General features: G+C 49.2%; 1 protein-coding gene across 3 annotated transcripts in view; it reads right to left on the reverse strand.

Moving 5' to 3' along the window:
• Positions 1–9,766: 9,766 nt before the first annotated feature.
• AXIN2 (axin 2) overlaps positions 9,767–17,133 on the reverse strand; it is a 33,532-nt gene continuing 26,165 nt past the window's right edge. For 2 of the 3 annotated variants that reach the window (XM_025362283.1, XM_025362284.1), the window contains exons 9-11: positions 16,856–16,951; positions 15,138–15,305; positions 9,767–11,282 (exon numbers count right to left, since the gene is read on the reverse strand). In XM_025362283.1, coding sequence (XP_025218068.1) covers positions 11,156–11,282; positions 15,138–15,305; positions 16,856–16,951 — 391 coding nt within the window. In that variant the 3' untranslated portion in view covers positions 9,767–11,155. The remainder of the gene's footprint in view (positions 11,283–15,137; positions 15,306–16,855; positions 16,952–17,133) is intronic. The other variant, XM_025362285.1, reaches the window with a different exon arrangement.

Here is a 17,133-nt window from a genome sequence, read left to right on the forward strand (position 1 = left end):
AACAAGATCTCATCAGATCTTATACAAAGGTGGAAGGTGTGGAGCAATGGAATCAGGCAAGTAGTAGACAAGCCAAGCAGGTGACCAAGGAGCAGGCCCTCCCATTAGGTAAGGGGGTAGGGCAAGGCAGGCAGGAACTCCAAGCCAAATTCTGTCCCAGTCCAGAAGTCAATGATACAATTCCTGGGGAGTCAGTAGCCTGTCCGGGGCTCAGCCTACCTCCTGCCTCCAAGTGGGAGAGGCTATGCTCTGCGTCTTGTTAGAAAAAGTCGAGGCATCAAAGCAGTTCTAGATGGGGATGGAGGTGGTTTGCAGAAATGTCCACAAACTCTGCTTGAAGCAACAAAAGTCTTCACACATGGAGAGATTTATCCTGAAAAATTATGAGATGCGCAGAACGCTTTATTTGGTCAAGAGAAAATGTCATCTATTGAAAGGATATACACCAAAATATTATCAGATGGTATCTCTGGATAGTGGGGATTACAGTTGAATTTCTTTGTCTTTTTCATAATTCTGTGTGTTTTCCAAATTTTCTACCATGACTATTTATTTTTGTGGTCAGGAAAAATATAAATTAAAGGGGGGAAAACATCCCTAAACTGTTTCTATCAGATGCTGTATAAGTCAATCTTTCACGCTAATAATCCACTTTTCCATTTATTTTATTTTCTCGCCATGTCTCTGCTTGTCACCCTGGGTATCCCTCAGTCTGGATAATTGGCCTCCGGCTGCCTGGAAGCAGTCCTATTCCCTAAAGTGAGGTGGGGAGGGGGCCCTGCTTCTCCCAGCTGAGGCTGGGCCAGGAAGCCCTAGCAATGGTTCCCACTGAGCCTGGCTGCTGCTGATGAAATAGGACTCAGATGTCCAGCAGCTGTGACCCTCCCCAAGCTTGGATCCCTCCCCCTCCTCTCACCTCCCGGGCTTCTTCAGGCAAGATGAATGAACAACAAAGGCCTTGTGGCCATCTCAGCCATGCCAAGAAATGGGTGTCATCTGGAGGACGTGTCAGCCCAAACCTTTTATGTTGACAAACCATGTAGATCAGAAAACTAATTGCTTCTTGCTGTCTTTAGCCCGCCAAGGGCTCAACAATGATCCACAAATCATTTATACAATTGATAATCACAAATGACTTTACACTAGTGGAACTAGACACCCACGCACCCATTGCCTGATTGGGGATGGGAGTTGAGACTTAATTTACAAATGAAGGTCCCAGCCAGCACAGGAAACCCTCCCGAGAGTCAATAAGACCACTCCCACCCCCAAACCACCCAGTAGTTAATTCCTTCCCTTGGAAAAAATATATGGTGGAATGACACTCACCGACCTGTGCCAGACTCAGAATCCTAGAGAAAAAGATTTGGACAGCTAGCGGAAGACACAGCCTCCAGGCCAGTGGCAGTCCGAAAGCCACGGAAGATCCAATGCTTTACATTATCTCCCTGGAAATCTTTGGAGACAGAGATTTCATAGTTTCTCCCAATGACCTACTGCAGAGTTTTATATCCTGGTAACAGATGGTTTTTGGAGGAACCATTGCATCTCCTGCTTTTCTTCTTCTTCCGTTGTTTTTTTTGTTTTTTTTGTTTTTTTTTTTTTTTGAGACGGAGTCTCGCTCTGTCGCCCAGGCTGGAGTGCAGTGGCCGGATCTCAGCTCACTGCAAGCTCCGCCTAATTTTTTTTATTTTTAATAGAGACAGTGTTTCACCGTGTTAGCCAGGATGGTCTCAATCTCCTGACCTTGTGATCCGCCTGCCTTGGCCTCCCTAAGTGCTGGGATTACAGGCGTGAGCCACCGCGCCCGGCACATCTCCTGCTTTTCATCCTGTTTTGCCTTCCATGAGCATAGAGGGAAAGGCTCAGATCCTATCTTCATCTTCAGCTGGGCAAAGACAGGCAACTTGGATTTTTCAGTTTGGCCCAGGCTGGGTAGCAATGAAAACTAGAGCTGTGTGTAGTAGTCAGGAGAGAGCATGTCCAAGAAAATCTGGCTTAGCCTGCTCAGGTTTGTGAAGGGAGGTAGGCAGGTGAAATGTAGTTACTGAGACGATTTGCAGGGAGGAGTGCTGATGTCTTGCACGTGGTAGTGAAAGTTTCTCCTTGAAGTGATGCTTCAAGTTTTGTTTTTTGAAAATCTGTCCTTTTCTTTTTCTGTTAGGATGGAGAAAATGACAGCTGTGACAATTTTATCAGTCCAGAGACAGACAGCACTCTAGGTCATTGCTACAGGTTGAATTGTGTCCACCCAAAAAGATATGGTGAGGTCCTAACCCCTAGTACCTCAGAATGTGGCCTGATTTGGAAATAAGGTCTTTGCAGATGTAATCAAGTTAAGATGAGGCCAGGCGTGGTGGCGCACACCTGTAATCCCAGCACTTGGAGAGGCCAAGGCGGGTGGATTACCTGAGGTCACGAGTTCGAGACCAGCCTGGCCAACATGGTGAAACCCCATCTCTAAAATGCAAATGATTTTGTACTAAAAATACAAAATCAGCCGGGCATGGTGGCGCATGACTGTAATCCCAGCTACTCAGAAGGCTGAGGCAGGAGAATCACTTGAACCCAGGAGGCGGAGTTTGCAGTGAGCCAAGGCCGCACCATTGCACTCCAGCCTGGGCAACGAGAGTGAAACTCTGTCTCAAAAAAATAAAAAAGAAGCAGCAGCCAGGTGCATTGGCTCACACCTGTAATCCCAGCACTTTGGGAGGCTGAGGCAGGTCGATCGCCTGAGGTCAGGAGTTTGAGACCAGCCTGGTCAACATGGTGAAACCCTGTCCCTACTAAAAATACAAAAAATTAGCTGGGCGTGGTGGCAGGCACCTGTAATCCCAACTACTAGGGAGGCTGAGGCAGGAGAATCACTTGAACCTGGGAGGCGGAGGTTGCAGTGAGCCGAGATCGTGCCATTGCACTCCAGCCTAGGAAAAAGAGCGAAACTCTGTCTCAAAAAACAAAAAAAAGGGGGGCGGTGGAGGGGAGGGAAATTTGATTTGGACACAGACACGTCCAGAGAGACAACTGTGTGGAGGGATGCAGTGAAGACTGGAGTTGTGCTGCCACAAGCCAAAGAATGTGTGGGGCTACCAGAAGCTGATAGAAGTAAGGAAGGCTCCTTCCCCACCAGGTTTCAGAGGGACCATGGCCCTGTTGATAACTTGACCTCAGACTTCCAGCCTCCAGAACTGTGAAACAATACATCTCTATTGTTCTAAGCCTTCCCATTTGTGGTACTTTGTTACAGCAACCTTAGGGAACTAATACAGTATTTTAAACAGAAAGTAAATTAATACAGAAATTCTGGCACTTTGAATTTTGTTTAAAGAGTTGACAGAGATTACAGGCCCACGCCTGTAATCCCAGCACTTTGGGAGGCCGAGGTGGGTGGATCACGAGGTCAGGAGATCGAGACCATCCTGGCTAACATGGTGAAACCGCATCTCTACTAAAAATACAAAAAATTAGCCGGATGTGGTGGCGGGCAACTGTAGTCCCGGCTACTCAGGAGGCTGAGGCAGGAGAATGGCATGAACCCGGGAGGTGGAGCTTGCAGTGAGCCGAGATCACATCACTACACTCCAGCTTGGGCAACAGAGCGAGACTCAAAAAACAAACAAGCAAACAGACAAAATATATTTACTCCCCGTCTCATAGATAAATAAGTATGCAATTAAATAATCAAAATTTCATTACAAATGAGAACTTGCAGGGAAATAAATGAAGCAAGTTCTGCAATGGAGAGGATCAGACGGCCACACACATGGATCCCATGGTCAGAGAAGACCTCTGACGTTTGAGACAAAACCCGAAGGCTAAAAGGAGACAAACGTAGGAAAGGGTGAAGGAGGGTGCGTGCCCAGCAGAGGGGCTGCATACACAGAGCTCCTGCGCAGCAGATCACTTTAGGGCAGTGGTCCCCAACCTTTTTGGCACCAGGGACTGGTTTCATGGAAGACAATTTTTCCATGGACGAGGGTGGTGTGGGAGAGATGGTTTCGGGATGAAACTGTTCCACCTCAGATCATCAAAGCATTAGATTCTCATAAGGAGCACACAACCTAGATCCCTCGCATGCGCAGTTCACACACAGTTTGCACTCCTGTGGCGATCTAATGTCACCGATGATCTGACAGGAGGCAGAGCTCAGACAGTCCTGCTCCCTCGCCCACCGCTCACCTCCTTCTGTGCAGCCTGGTTCCTAACAGGCCACAGACCAGTACAGGTCTGCAGCCCAGGGGCTGGGGACTCCGGTTTAGGGGAACTAGAAGGTGAGCGTGGAGGGAGCACAAAGGATTTTTTTCGAAACTAGGCATTGGACGAGGTGGAGGATGCCCTGTTCAGGGGCCGTGGTTCTACCTGGGGCAGACCCGTCTAAAACAGTCCCTACACACTCGTCTCCTAAGCTGCCAGACCTAAGGTTCTCTGCCGACTCTCCCTGTTTGGCCCGGGGACTGTGCCAAGCAGGCGGCCTGCTCCCTGGGATAATTCTGGTAATAGCCAACGTTTATCAAAATGCCTTTTTTTCCAAAAATCAGCCAGGTGTGCACCTGTAGTCCCAGCTACTCAGGAGGCTGAGGTGAGGTGGGAGGATCGCTTGAGCACAGGAGGTTGAGGCTGCAGCGAGCCATGATCGTACCACTGCACTCCAGCCTGGGAGACAGAGTAAGACTCTCTCTCAAAAAAAAAAAAAAAAAAAAAAGAAAAAGCTTTTTTTCTTTTTGGCTGGTGGTTGTTTTTGTTTGTTTTTAAACCAAGTCACCATACCCACTTCCTGAGACAAATCATGTAGTAGCATCCAATCAGATCAGATTTCTAAGAAATACGGTTGATAAAGTGAGATAATAACCACTAAGAAGGATGTAAAGCATTCTTTTGAAGCTTCTGTGTAATTTGGGGTGTTTCCATACAACTACATTATCTACTAAAAGTAAAAAAAAAAAGGGGGGGACATTTTTCTAAACCCTAAAACAAAAACAACTTTGCCTGATTATTCAAGTAGACAGTAATATTTTCTCAGGGGTAATTGCCAATTTCCTTCTTTTTGACAGCATGATGATGGCCCCAAAATTTTCTAGAGTGGGGAGAATAAAATGGGATTTCCCCCCCCCAAAATCCAACATTTCAGGCCCTTCCATACAAACTGCCTTCCTGGCTGTGAGCCCATAGAGAATTTCCAAGTACTGTAAGGCCCTGGGCTTGATAAAGAAAAATTTACAGATGCTTTGCGGCCAAAGGCTGCCTCGAGCAGCAGCAAGTCTGTTTCCAAATAAAGTAAGCCACAAACCCACCCTCCCACTACCTTGGGCAAGACAGCAGATGGCAGCCCCCAGGTGGTACAGCAGGAAGGCTGCGAGGGCGGATTCCACACGAGGAGCAAATTCTAACAAGTGGTGAGATCCTCACCCATGTCACCATCACCGCCACTCTAGACAGAGGACTCACATATTCTCCTCATTGAACAAACGAGGAAACCGTGGCTCCCTATGCGGCCCAGCTCCGAGTGGACTCAAACCCAGGCCTGCCCGACCCACAGCCTGCTCTTGACCTCTGATCATCTGGTTAAGAATTAATCAGATAAATAAGGCGGGAACATAGCGAAAAGCCCAGGAAGTGAAGACGAAGTTATGTGACTTGAGGCTAGAGACGAAAAAGAGGAAGATCAGAGGGGGATTAAGGCAACAGGACGCTGGTGTGCACGAGTCCCCTGGAGAGGCGGGAAACACGCAGGTCCCGTCTATCCCATGGAATGGGGTGAGCCTCTGCCTCGCTCAGGCTCCCACATGAGTCCGCTTCATGATCTTCAGACCACACTAGCGAGAGCCTGCAGGGAGGGACGGAAGGGTTTCTGGAAGAGTTGCGTCTTAAATGATTTGGGGACAAGGAAGAGAGAAGTTGACAGCCAAGCCATGGGTTTTAGCATTTTCTTTGGAGGCGCAAATCCCTTTAAGAATCTAATAAAAAATACAGATCCTTGCCTCAGAGGAAGGCATGAGCAGGTGATACTGTGAACCGTTTCAAGAGCTCTCAACTCCCAGAAGCACATCCACACCGGATTAGGAGGCCGTATGTGTTAATATGAGAGAAGCACAAAAATGGGCCCCTCTTAGAAGAGGCAGAAATACACAGTTCCCAAATATATAAGAGCTCCTACAACTCAATAACAAGAAATCTAATAGTCCAATCTTTTTTTTTTTTTTTTTGGAGATGGCATCTCGCTGTGTTGCCCAGTCTGGTCTTGAACTCCTGGGCTCAAGCGATCCTCCCACTTTGACCCCCAGAGTGCTAGGATAACCCAATTTTTAAACGAGTTAAAGACTTTAATAGACATGTCTTGGCTGGGGTCAGTGGCTCACGCCTGTAATCCTAGCACTTTGGGAGGTTGAGGCAGGGGAATCACCTGAGGTCAGGAGTTCAAGACCAGCCTGGCCAAAATGGTGAAACCCAGTCTCTACTAAAATACAAAACTTAGCTGGACATGATGGAGGGTGCTTGTAATCCCAGCTACTCAGGAGGCTGAGACAGGAGAATCACTTGAACCTGGGAGACAGTGGTTGCAGTGAGCCGAGATCACACCACTGGACTGGTGTGATCAGCCCGGGTGGCTGAGCAAGACTCAATGCCAAAAAAAAAAAAAAAATAGATATTTCTCCAAAGACATACAAATGGCCAACATGTATATGAAAAGATGCTCAGTGTCACTAACCATCAGGGAAATGCAAATCAAAATCATGATGAGGTACCATCTCATACCTATTAGGATGGCTGTTACCACAAAACACAAGACGAGTGTTGATGAGGATGTGGAGAAATTGGAACTCTTGTATACTGTTGGTGGGAATGCAAAGTGCTGCAACCACTGTAGAAAACACTAGAGATTTCTTAAAACATGTAAAATAGAACAGCCATACGATTCAGCAATTCGACTTCTGGGTATTTATCAAACATCACTGAAATCAAGGTCTTGCTGGGCATGGTGGCTCACACCTGTAATCCCAGCACTTTGGGAGGCTGAGGCAAGTGGAATATTTGAGGCCAGGAGTTCAAGACCAGCCTGGCCAACATGGCAAAATCCCGTCTCTACTAAAAATACAAAAAATTAGACGGGCATGGTGGCCGGTACCTGTAATCCCAGCCACTTGGGAGGCTCAGGCAGGAGAATCACTTGAACCCAGGAAGCGGAGGTTGCAGTCCATTGCACTCCAGCCTGGGCAACAGAGTGAGACTCCATCTCAAAAAAAAAAAAAGGGAAAGAGATCAAGGTCTTAAAGAGATATTAGCACTTCCATGTTTATTGCAGCATTATTCACAATAGCCAAGATGTGGAAATGACCTAAGTGTCCATCAATGGATTAATGGATAAAGAAAATGTAATATAAATACACAGTGGAATACTATTCAGCCTTAAAAAAAAAAAAAAAAGAGGAAAATCCTGTCATTTGTGACAACACAGATGAACCTACAGCACATTGTGCTAAGTGAAATAAGCCAGGCACGGATTGACAAATACTGCAGGATTCCAGTTATATAGGTATCTAAGTCGACTTCACAGAATTAGAGGACCAAATGCTGGTTGTCAGGGGCTACAGTGAGGGGGCAATGAGTTGCTGGTCATTGTGCATAAAGTCTCAATTATGCAAGATAAATAAGTTCCAGAAATACTCTGTGCAACACTGTCCCTATGGCTAACAATACTGTATTGTATACTTAAAAGTTTAAGAGGGGCCGGGTGCGGTGGCTCACTCCTGTAATCCCAGCACTTTGGGAGACCAAGGGCAGATCACTTGAGGCCAGGAGTTCAAGACCAGCCTGACCAACATGGTGAAACCCAGTCTCTACTAAAAATACAAAAAATAGCTGATGTGGTGGTACACGCCTGTAATCCCAGCTACTGGGGAGGCTGAGGCACGAGAATCGCTTGAACCCGGGAAGCGGAGTTTGCAGTGAGCTGAGATCGCGCCACTGCATTCCAGCCTGGGCAACAGGGCAAGACTCTGTCTCCAAAAAAAAAAAAAGATTTAAAAATGAAAACAGGGGCTGGTTGTGGTGGCTCGTGTCTGTAATCCTAGCATTTTGGGAGGCCAAGGCGGGTGGATTGCTGAGCTCAGGAGTTTGAGACCAGCCTGGGCAACACAGCAAAACCCCATCTCTACTGGAAAAAAATACAAAAATTAGCCAGGCATAGTGGTGGGTGCCTGTAATCCCAGCTAATCAGGAGGCTGAGGCCTGAGAATAGCTTGAATCCAGGAGGTGGAGTTTGCAGTGAGCCGAGATTGCGCCATTGCACTCCAGCCTGGATGACAGAGCAAGACTCTGCCTTAAAAAAAAAAACACTGAAAACAGAAGGTAGAAACATGAGTGATCAACTAGTCCAGTTGTCTCTCACAAATGCACCTTAGAAGTACCCAGGAACCCGCTCACGGCCCCCAGAGAGTGGTGGTGCTGGGCCTTCAGTCCAGTTTGTCTGAGGCCCAAGCCCCAACCTCATCATTCTCCTCAATCAAGAGGCCTGAAGATAGAGATGAAAAGCCATCCACAAACCCCAATCCTCACCACACACAATAGGTTGCATCCCTTTACCCTTTTGTCTTGGAAAGAAGCTTATAATTCTGAAAGTAGGTGGACACCCTGGTGTGAGCCCCCATTCCAGCCAGGAGGGGAGGACACAGCAACCTTCATGGTTAGGGGCAAGTTCAAAGAATCAGAGAGCTCCTCCAGCCTCTCGCCAGATGCCCTCACACCCTCGCCCTCTTGGAAGGTAACTCAGGACTCTCCCAGCAGCCTTGACAACTCCTACTACTGCCACCATGCCGAGGGTACTGGGTTCGAGTCCATCCCTACCCCGCATGGCCAGAACCCTGGCCTTTCTCTATGCTGCTGGCCTGATGCCAGTTGGCAGCAGGAAGAACAAGCCAACCAGATCCACTGCAGACCACGGAGTTCGTTTCATGAAAACTCAGCACACAAGAAGTCCAACTGCAGTTACAGATCCTCTCTTTTTAAAAAGGGTTCTTCCTAGGACTCCACTAAAAAGACCTGCTTTCCCAGATCTGAAGAATGGCCTGGCATGCCAAGTGCTCAGGGTACAGGGAGGGCATGTTTGTTGAGAGGGCAACTGCCTGCCGAGGTCCTCGGCCACAGAAGCACACCTATCCACTGAGTGGTGCAGAAGCTGCTCGTGTCGCCTCCTCCTGCACCGCCTGCTTGCTATATTCCTGACACCTGACCAGCCCTGGGCCTGATGGCCCACGATAAAATAGTCAGATAGGATTAATAGTCAGCCTTGTTGATCAGCTCCCAGAATGGGGAGGGTGCCTGGCTAGCTTTGATCTCTAAGTCCACTGGCCCTACGTGGACATTCCAGGTCTATGAAACCACCTGCTGAACGGCTTTCATGTCGGAGACACCTATTGAAATGCCAAGTACTCCTGGGAGGGCCTCCTCTCATCCCCTAGTCCCCTGCACCTACCTGGCTGGACTGGTGACAATCTGCCCAGGAGGAAGAGGCTGAATGGAGGTGTTAGAGGGAAGAGGACTCCCAAAGGAGATGTTGTCTACAGCCTGCTCCACGGCAACAAAAGTCTCAGCCAGTAGCCAAGTGATTTGAAGAAATGGTTTTACAAAACCTCCAGGTGGGTCCAGATCAGGTCAGGGCTCGAGGTCAGAGACGGGCTTGGGCAAGGTGGGAAATCAAGCACAGACGCCTACACATGGAAGGACCCCTTGGCCCTGTTCCCACCCTGGGGATTCAAACACAAGGCCAATGTTTTGAAAAATATAAAATTTTAATAAAGGCTACATCTCTTAATTACAATAATTATTGTACCAAGTCGTTTTCCTTAAATGAACTCTTTATAATGCATAATTTACAGTATAAGTAGAACAAAATGGCATGACAAAAGTCATCGAGTACAAGACTTGTAATAAAAAGGCATAAAATATATTTATACATAAACCCCTTTCAAAAAACAAGGGAAAGCTTGAGCCCTCAATATAGGGCGACACACGGAGCGGGTGACCGTGCAGGTACAGGTACTGTACTGATTTAAAGTCAAGCACTAGAGATAGTGGATTAATACTCTTTTGCCGTACACTATATACAGATGTATAGTACAAGTAACAATGGCAAACAGAATGTACAGATTAACTTAACACAAAAACCCGAACATCAAAATGAAGGCGTCTGGAGGAAAGGTGCTGCTGGGTCTCCCCACAACTGTTCATTTTCTTTGCGGGGTAGGGGGTAGTTCCTGAATGGCTGTGGTCCAATGACTAATGTAAAACAAAAACAGAAACAAAAAAAACAAGGAACTGTCGTTTCCACAAAGCACAGCGGCAGTGATTCTAGCAGGCCTCAGCCACGGGGCCCTGGGCCTGGGGAGGCTACAGGAGGTGGAGCCTCAGTCACAGGATCAACCTGGGGCCCCAAGGAGCGGGGTTCCCTGCCTCTCCCTCTGCATCCCATCCAACACAACCCCCAAAATGATGATGACACAACATGGTCAACCCTCAAGACCTTTAAGACAAAACAGAGCAGCATAGGAAAAAAAAAAAATGCACCAATTTCTGCGTGTGTCAATGGTAGGGCACCATTTTTAAAAGTCTGTCTTTACTTGGAGGGGCGTAGTGCAAAGCATAATTCCTCTGTTAGTGAAGAAACCACGAACGCACTCCAAGCTCAACTCCTAAGTTTAGTCAGAACAATTAAAACTTCCTCTCTCCCCCTTCCAAGTTTAAAGCAGCATATCCATAAACTGGGGATGGGGGAAATCAACTGTTCTATAAATATCAGTAAGGATTCCCGTTCAGGTAAGCTATACAGTTTCTCTTAGTTTATGGATTTCAGATCCCTAGGAAGTCATATATTATGTATGGCAGTCTCTCAAATACAGGCAGCATCTTCAATAGCCAAGAGTGGTCATGTTTTTAATAAATAGTTCAGGCTTTTCTCATCTCAGTCAGTACCCAGCTCATGAATCACGAAAATCAACCTCCCCCCGCCCTCCCGAAGGCCCACTGGCCTATTCTTCCTTAGACTTTGTCTTCTTCATTGGTTTAATTTTCCTTCAAAATGTTTTGTCGCAGTTGCTCACGGCCAAGACAGTTCACGAGAGCTTCGGGCTCCAACAGTTCACCAAAGCCAGACCCCCAAGGCTCAATCGATCCGCTCCACTTTGCCCAGAATCCGGCCTTCATACATCGGGAGCACCGTCTCATCCTCCCAGATCTCCTCAAACACCGCTCCACAGGCAAACTCATCGCTTGCTTTTTTGAAGTAATACCTTAAAAGGAAAACCAGAAAAGCTTCTTGGTAAACTGCATTTTCCACATTGTTGAAAAGAAAAGCATGCCAACATGGAGGACTGAGGTATCCTAGGAATTTGCTATGGCAGGTGTGCATGTACACTGCTGCCCGTAACTGCTTTAAGATGGCAACTGGGACTGGCCACACCACAAGAAGCAGGTGGGCCGAGATGACGAAAGCCGGGCACCCACTGAGCAGCAGCCTGGGCCGGACCTGCCACCTGCAATCTTCAGCCCAGCACCTCTGCTATCTCCTGACACACATACATGGTGGAAAACAGACCTGCTTTTCCCCCCAACCTTTTTCAGCAGCAGGGTGGAGGAGGGAAGGAAAGGACAAATGCCTGCAGTTAATTTGCAGCAGCAGCCAAGCAGGTCCTTCAAAGAGACTCCAGACTATCTCTAGGTTCAGCCACATCCTGAACCCACCACACCTGGAGAGCCAGGACCTGCCGAAGTCTGTGAAAGGCTGAATTCCAGATGCTTGAGCAGTCCGGAGGCCTCTCGGCCTTCCCATCCTCCAGGGCCCAAGTGCAACAGTCCTGGACGGCCCTGGCACAGCCACACAGGAGGCAAGCCACCCCAGCGCAGCTTCCCAGGGCCGAACAGACGGCACAGGCCCCATGATGCCCTCCCTCTTCTCCCCATTTCCAGGCCTCTTCTCCCATCCCACCCCTCCAGGGTCAAACACCAAAGGCCCTTCTATTATGCCCGTTGATTAAAGGCTCCTTTTATCCCTCCCCAGCATTCTTTCTTCTGAGGCTGTTTAATTGTACAGATGCAAATGCCTGGCCTCTCTCAGGAGCGCCACATTCGGAAACAACTGCTGTCCTCTCGGGCCAGGCCCACCCCCAAACCCCTTCTGAGGAAATTAAGCGAGGGCCTCTTCCTTCCCTGTCCCCAGCCAAGGGAGACCCCTCAGAGGGATTAAACCTGCCCCTGCAAGCTGTCATTTCCAGCCCATAAAGGCCACTCACAGAGGGAAGGTCGCAGTCCCCTGGGGGGATGGGAGAACCTTTCAAACATTTAATTGTGTCTCAGGGTTATGGTTGGGCTTTGTTTTTGTCTTTTCCCTTTAAAAAAAAAAAAAAAAATTAACTCCCCTTAGTTAGAGCTCAATTTTTTTCCTCTTTAATAAAGGCAAGCCAAATACTTTCGTAGGAGATAAGGCTAAATACAGTGAACAGCTGGGTTTAGTCAAGGTTCTTTGTTTTTAGCATTCCTGACCCAGCTAATGCACTGGGGTGAACAACGGCAGGGCTCTGACTGGGCAGCACTGAAGACACTTCATGTCAAGGGGTCAAAATTCTCAGGGGAGCGTGAGAGGAGACAGTGAGAAAATGGGGAGGGGCTCTGCGCACAGGAGACCTGGGACAGTGGGGGGAAAAGTCACTTTTCCACGTAAGCGGCTCAAACCTCAACGCCACCCTCCGTCAGACCCCTTTGGCCCCAGCTCCCCCAGCTCCGACCCCTCCGGGGTTCACCAAGTTGGGCTTTCACAGCATGTCTGAGCAAACACGCAGCGACCTTTTACATAATTGCAACCTCCTCCAGAGAGGAGAGAGGCCACATTCTCTCGGCCCCACCCCCAGGACTTCAAACACACTGCACTGCCCTCATTTTCTCCAAGAAACAGGCTTTTCCACTGCAACATGCTTTATGTGGCAAACTTTGCTTTCTTCTGACATCTGGCACCAATAGCGTCTGGCGCGTCTGAAGGGACTGTTTGCTTTTTGAACCCCTGCCATGTTGAGATTACTCAACGCATCCCAGGTCCCCCTACCTCCCACCCCTGCTCCACGGCCCCAACCTCACTGGGTCTTTCTTATTTTTTTGAAGGGGGATGTATCTGTACAAATTGAGATGTTGGAGCACCAGCCCTGCTGGGAGGGTGAGGCATGACACCCTGTGTCCCTGTCCCACCCCAGGAGGGCACTGAGTCCAGCTCAGGCCCTGCAGAGATAAGGCGGCTGGGAGGGCCTTCCCACAGCCTGATGCACTCAGGAAAGAACTGGAGAGGATCGGAGGGTTGACCATTTGTGCAAGTCTTTGTGCATTAAAGGGGAGGCCAGAGCTTCAAAGCCAGGCTTATTAACTGTGCCTCAGGGAGAAAAAAAAAAAAAAAATCAGAGCCAGATGTGGCCAGAGCAGCTGAGGGAGGCACCTTCCCTGCAAGCTTATGCCAGCGCCACATGGCTCTTCTCCGAGGTCACCTACAGTTCCACTCAACGTCCAGCCGAGACAAAGCCAAGATCAAAATGAATCCCCAGAGGGGCACACTTGTGTCATTAGTTTCACCTTGTGTCTTTTCAAGATAAAAGCAGCAGCAGCAGCAGCCAGGCCTGTTCCCCAATCCCTTTGATACCTTTTCACAATTGTCTCCGCCCAGGTGTAAAAGGGAATATCCAGGCCCAGCAACACGCCCTGCTGGCCAGTCACCTCCAGGGGCTCAGTCCGACCTCCATCCCTCCCCCTCCGAAGAGGGGCTCAGTCCCACCTCCATCCCCTCCCGCTCCAAAGAGGGGCTCACCTTGAGCCCCCGCCCAGACTAACTTCCAGATGAAGGCGGCAGTAAAACTACACAGGGCCTGCCCTAGAGGGGAGGGCGCCTCAGAGCCCTGCAGGTGGACTCATTCCCATCCAGGAGGAGCCCATATGCCCACCTGGCAGGTTACCAAGTGCTATTCAGAGTTTTCCACTCACACCCCTGGCCCTGGTGGCGGCAATGGGTTCACACCTGGGCATAGACTGTGGTCCTGTACAGGGTCCACGGCACACAGCTGAGGAGTTGGAACTCTCTCTCGGGTGTAGACCCCAGAGTGAGCACCTGCTTAAACTAGGGTGCCCCTATCTCACCCTTGTCCCAGCCTGGAGCCCTAAACCTGAGACAGAACTGGAGCAGAATCCACAGGTTCTCTTGGGCTGCAGGCCATGGAGAGGGACAAGGGAGGACTCAGGATGAACTGAGGCAGTCATCACCTGCTGTTAGGAGGAAGTGATCAAGAGAAGGAATGGCCTAGGGCTGGCCCTCATGCTCCTCAGCTCTCGAACCCTCTCAAGGGCCCTAGAAGGTCAGCAAGGACCTTCTCAAGGGCACCTCCGTCCACTCTGCAGACAAGGTGAGGAGACCAGTAAGTTCCCTTCCTGAAGCCCCTGCAGGGGAGAAGGCAATGAGGCCCAGGCCCAGGCAGGAAGAGTGGACTGCCCTATTCACCCTGTGCCCACTCACAGGTCCAGCCCCTTCTTTGTTATGGACAAAGGCGCATCCCTGCTTCTAATGGCCCATAAAACCCAGGGAGGTTCTTCAGGTGGAAAGGCAGACTGAGAAAAACAGGGGGGACCTTTCCCAGGCATGGTTCCTATTTGGAGACTTCAATGTGAGGGTCTCTCCTAAACTCAAGCCAGGAGGGTGGCGCTTCCAGACCCTCCCTCCTTACCAACCTGCCTGTCCCTCTTTTTTCTCCCTGCTCCCCGCTCGCCCACAAGCCCTTCAATTGCAGGTAAAGCCTCTGCAGTGTGGCCTGAGCCCCACTCTCCTCCTGTCAGAGCAAGCGGCTGCTCCTTTTCTCCTCAGTCTGGTTCACCTGGTGGAAAGAGCCTGGCCAGGTCCCCCAGGGAACCCTCCATGCAGCGTCCCTCTTGCGGCTGCTGCTTCATTGTTCTGCTAGTGGTGAGGGGAGACAAGAAATGAGAAGGAGCCTCCCCCAGCGCCTGCTGAGCCCCCTTCCACCCTGCCCCGCCCAGGTCTGCTCAGCCAGGGGAGCTGCTCCAGGCTCTGGCTCTTGGTTCTGGGCAAACAAACTGAAAGCAGAAAAAAGCCACAGGACTCTTACCTATAATTTCCCTTTTTGCTGAGCTGCTCTTTAAAGTGGCCCAGGGTCAAGCTCTGAGCCTTCAGCATCCTCCGGTATGGAATTTCTTCCCCACAGAAAAAGTAAGTGACAACCAACTCACTGGCCTGGAGCGCGTGGACACCTGCCAGTTTCTTTGGCTCTTTGTGACTGAAAATAAGATGGAATGGAACAAGTTCAGCATTTTAAAGCAGACACACATCTAAAGCAAACACACGTGCGCACATGTGCGTAAGTGACAGGGTATCCAAACACTAGGGCTGCAGTTAAAGTGGGGGCTGGGGCAGAGCCCACATCTCAGAGGCAGGCAGCTCTGGGGGACACACAGTCCAAGCCCACATGCTCTGCATGGAGCACGCGGAAAAGGATGATTTCCTTTCAGTAGTACGAATTGGTATTGCTTTCCCCACTGCCACCAAATGAAGGTACACAGCGGCCTCTTTCAGGTTAGCATAAATGGCGTGCTTCCCCAAGAAGATGAGAGAAGAGAAATTATCACAGAGATGCCGGGTCTCACCTGGATTGGAGAGTGCTTAAAGAGACAAACCCAGAGCAGGACACCTTTGGGATGGCATGAACTCAGAATGCCTAAAGCCCACCCCTTATTCCAGTACAATGAGAACAACTAACGGCGGGTAGCCCCCAGTCATGTCCATGTCCCCATTTATTCTGAGATTTTGTAGAGTAGCCTGAAAAAAAAGCTGCTAGGCTGGGCGTGGTGGCTCACACCTGTAATCCCAGCACTTTGGGAGGCTGAGGTGGGCAGATCACTTGAGGCCAGGAGTTCGAGACCAGCCTGGCCAACATGGTGAAACCCGGTCTCTACTAAAAATAAAAAAAAAAATGAGCTGGGCGTGGTGGTGGGTGACTGCAATCCCAGCTACTCGGGACGCTGAGACAGGAGAATGGCATGAACCCGGGAGGTGGAGCTTGCACTGAGCTGAGATCGCGCCACTGCACTCCAGCATGGGTGACAGAGCGAGACTCTGTCTCCAAAAAAAGAAAAAAAAAAAAGAAAAAAAAGTGGCTGGTCCAGACCCGGACGGCTGGTACACTTAGGGTCAACCAACTGAAACAATGAAAGGATCCAGGGTAGTGACCTACTAAGGACTTCAAACATTGCTCACTGCTCAGGATGAAGACACAGAAAGAAAACTTTCTACGGACCATTTCAGATCTCTTTAGCAGATTTCTTTTTAATTGCACCATCCAGTAACTAAACTGAGCAGGCTTCTCTCAATCTACTCTGAATGAGACTAAATTTACAGAAAGAATCACTGCCCAATTTGGGGGAAGATATTCTGTCTTCTCCAAGCAAAAACACAAGGATGGTCCCCTCCATCTCTGCCACAGTGGAGAATGATCCTTCTGCTCAGGGTGACAAATGTTTTCAGTACTACTAACTTGCAAGTTGAATGGCGGCAACTTTTCCAGCTGAATTTGAGGTCCCTTCTACCCTTCTAATGGCTTCGTGTCCCAGCTTTTGATTTGTGTATGACCAAAAAAACTTTCGCTATGATGCATTTGTCAGTAGGACATGGATGGCCACATCTATGTTTACTGTTCCTCGTCACTAGCACTAAAATCAAGGTGATTTCAAAAACCAAAAAAAGTTTCACGAAAATGAAACTCCAGATAGCGAATACTCTGAAACATAAACCACTCGGCAGATCTCAGTAATGCCAGGTAAAGACACTCACTCTTCTGGAGCCAGGCTTGGATTGGAGAAGGGCGTGGCTCCCGCCTGAACAGTGGCTGAGTGATTCCTGTCCCTCTGCTGACTGGCCACACAGCACCTGAGGACACAGCCAGGGCGAGGGATTTAGAGGTGCACTGTTGTCCCCAGAGCAATTGAGGAGCAGACAGAAAATTACTCTTTGGCCTCCTGAAGAGACACGAAACCGACTTCCATCCCTATGGAAACCCAACCAAGACCCTGGGTTACCACTGTTAGCTGAAGAGGCTGGGAAGACATCTT

Source organism: Theropithecus gelada, chromosome 16 (assembly GCF_003255815.1).
Source record: "Theropithecus gelada isolate Dixy chromosome 16, Tgel_1.0, whole genome shotgun sequence".
NCBI classification, from domain to species: Eukaryota; Metazoa; Chordata; class Mammalia; order Primates; family Cercopithecidae; genus Theropithecus; species Theropithecus gelada.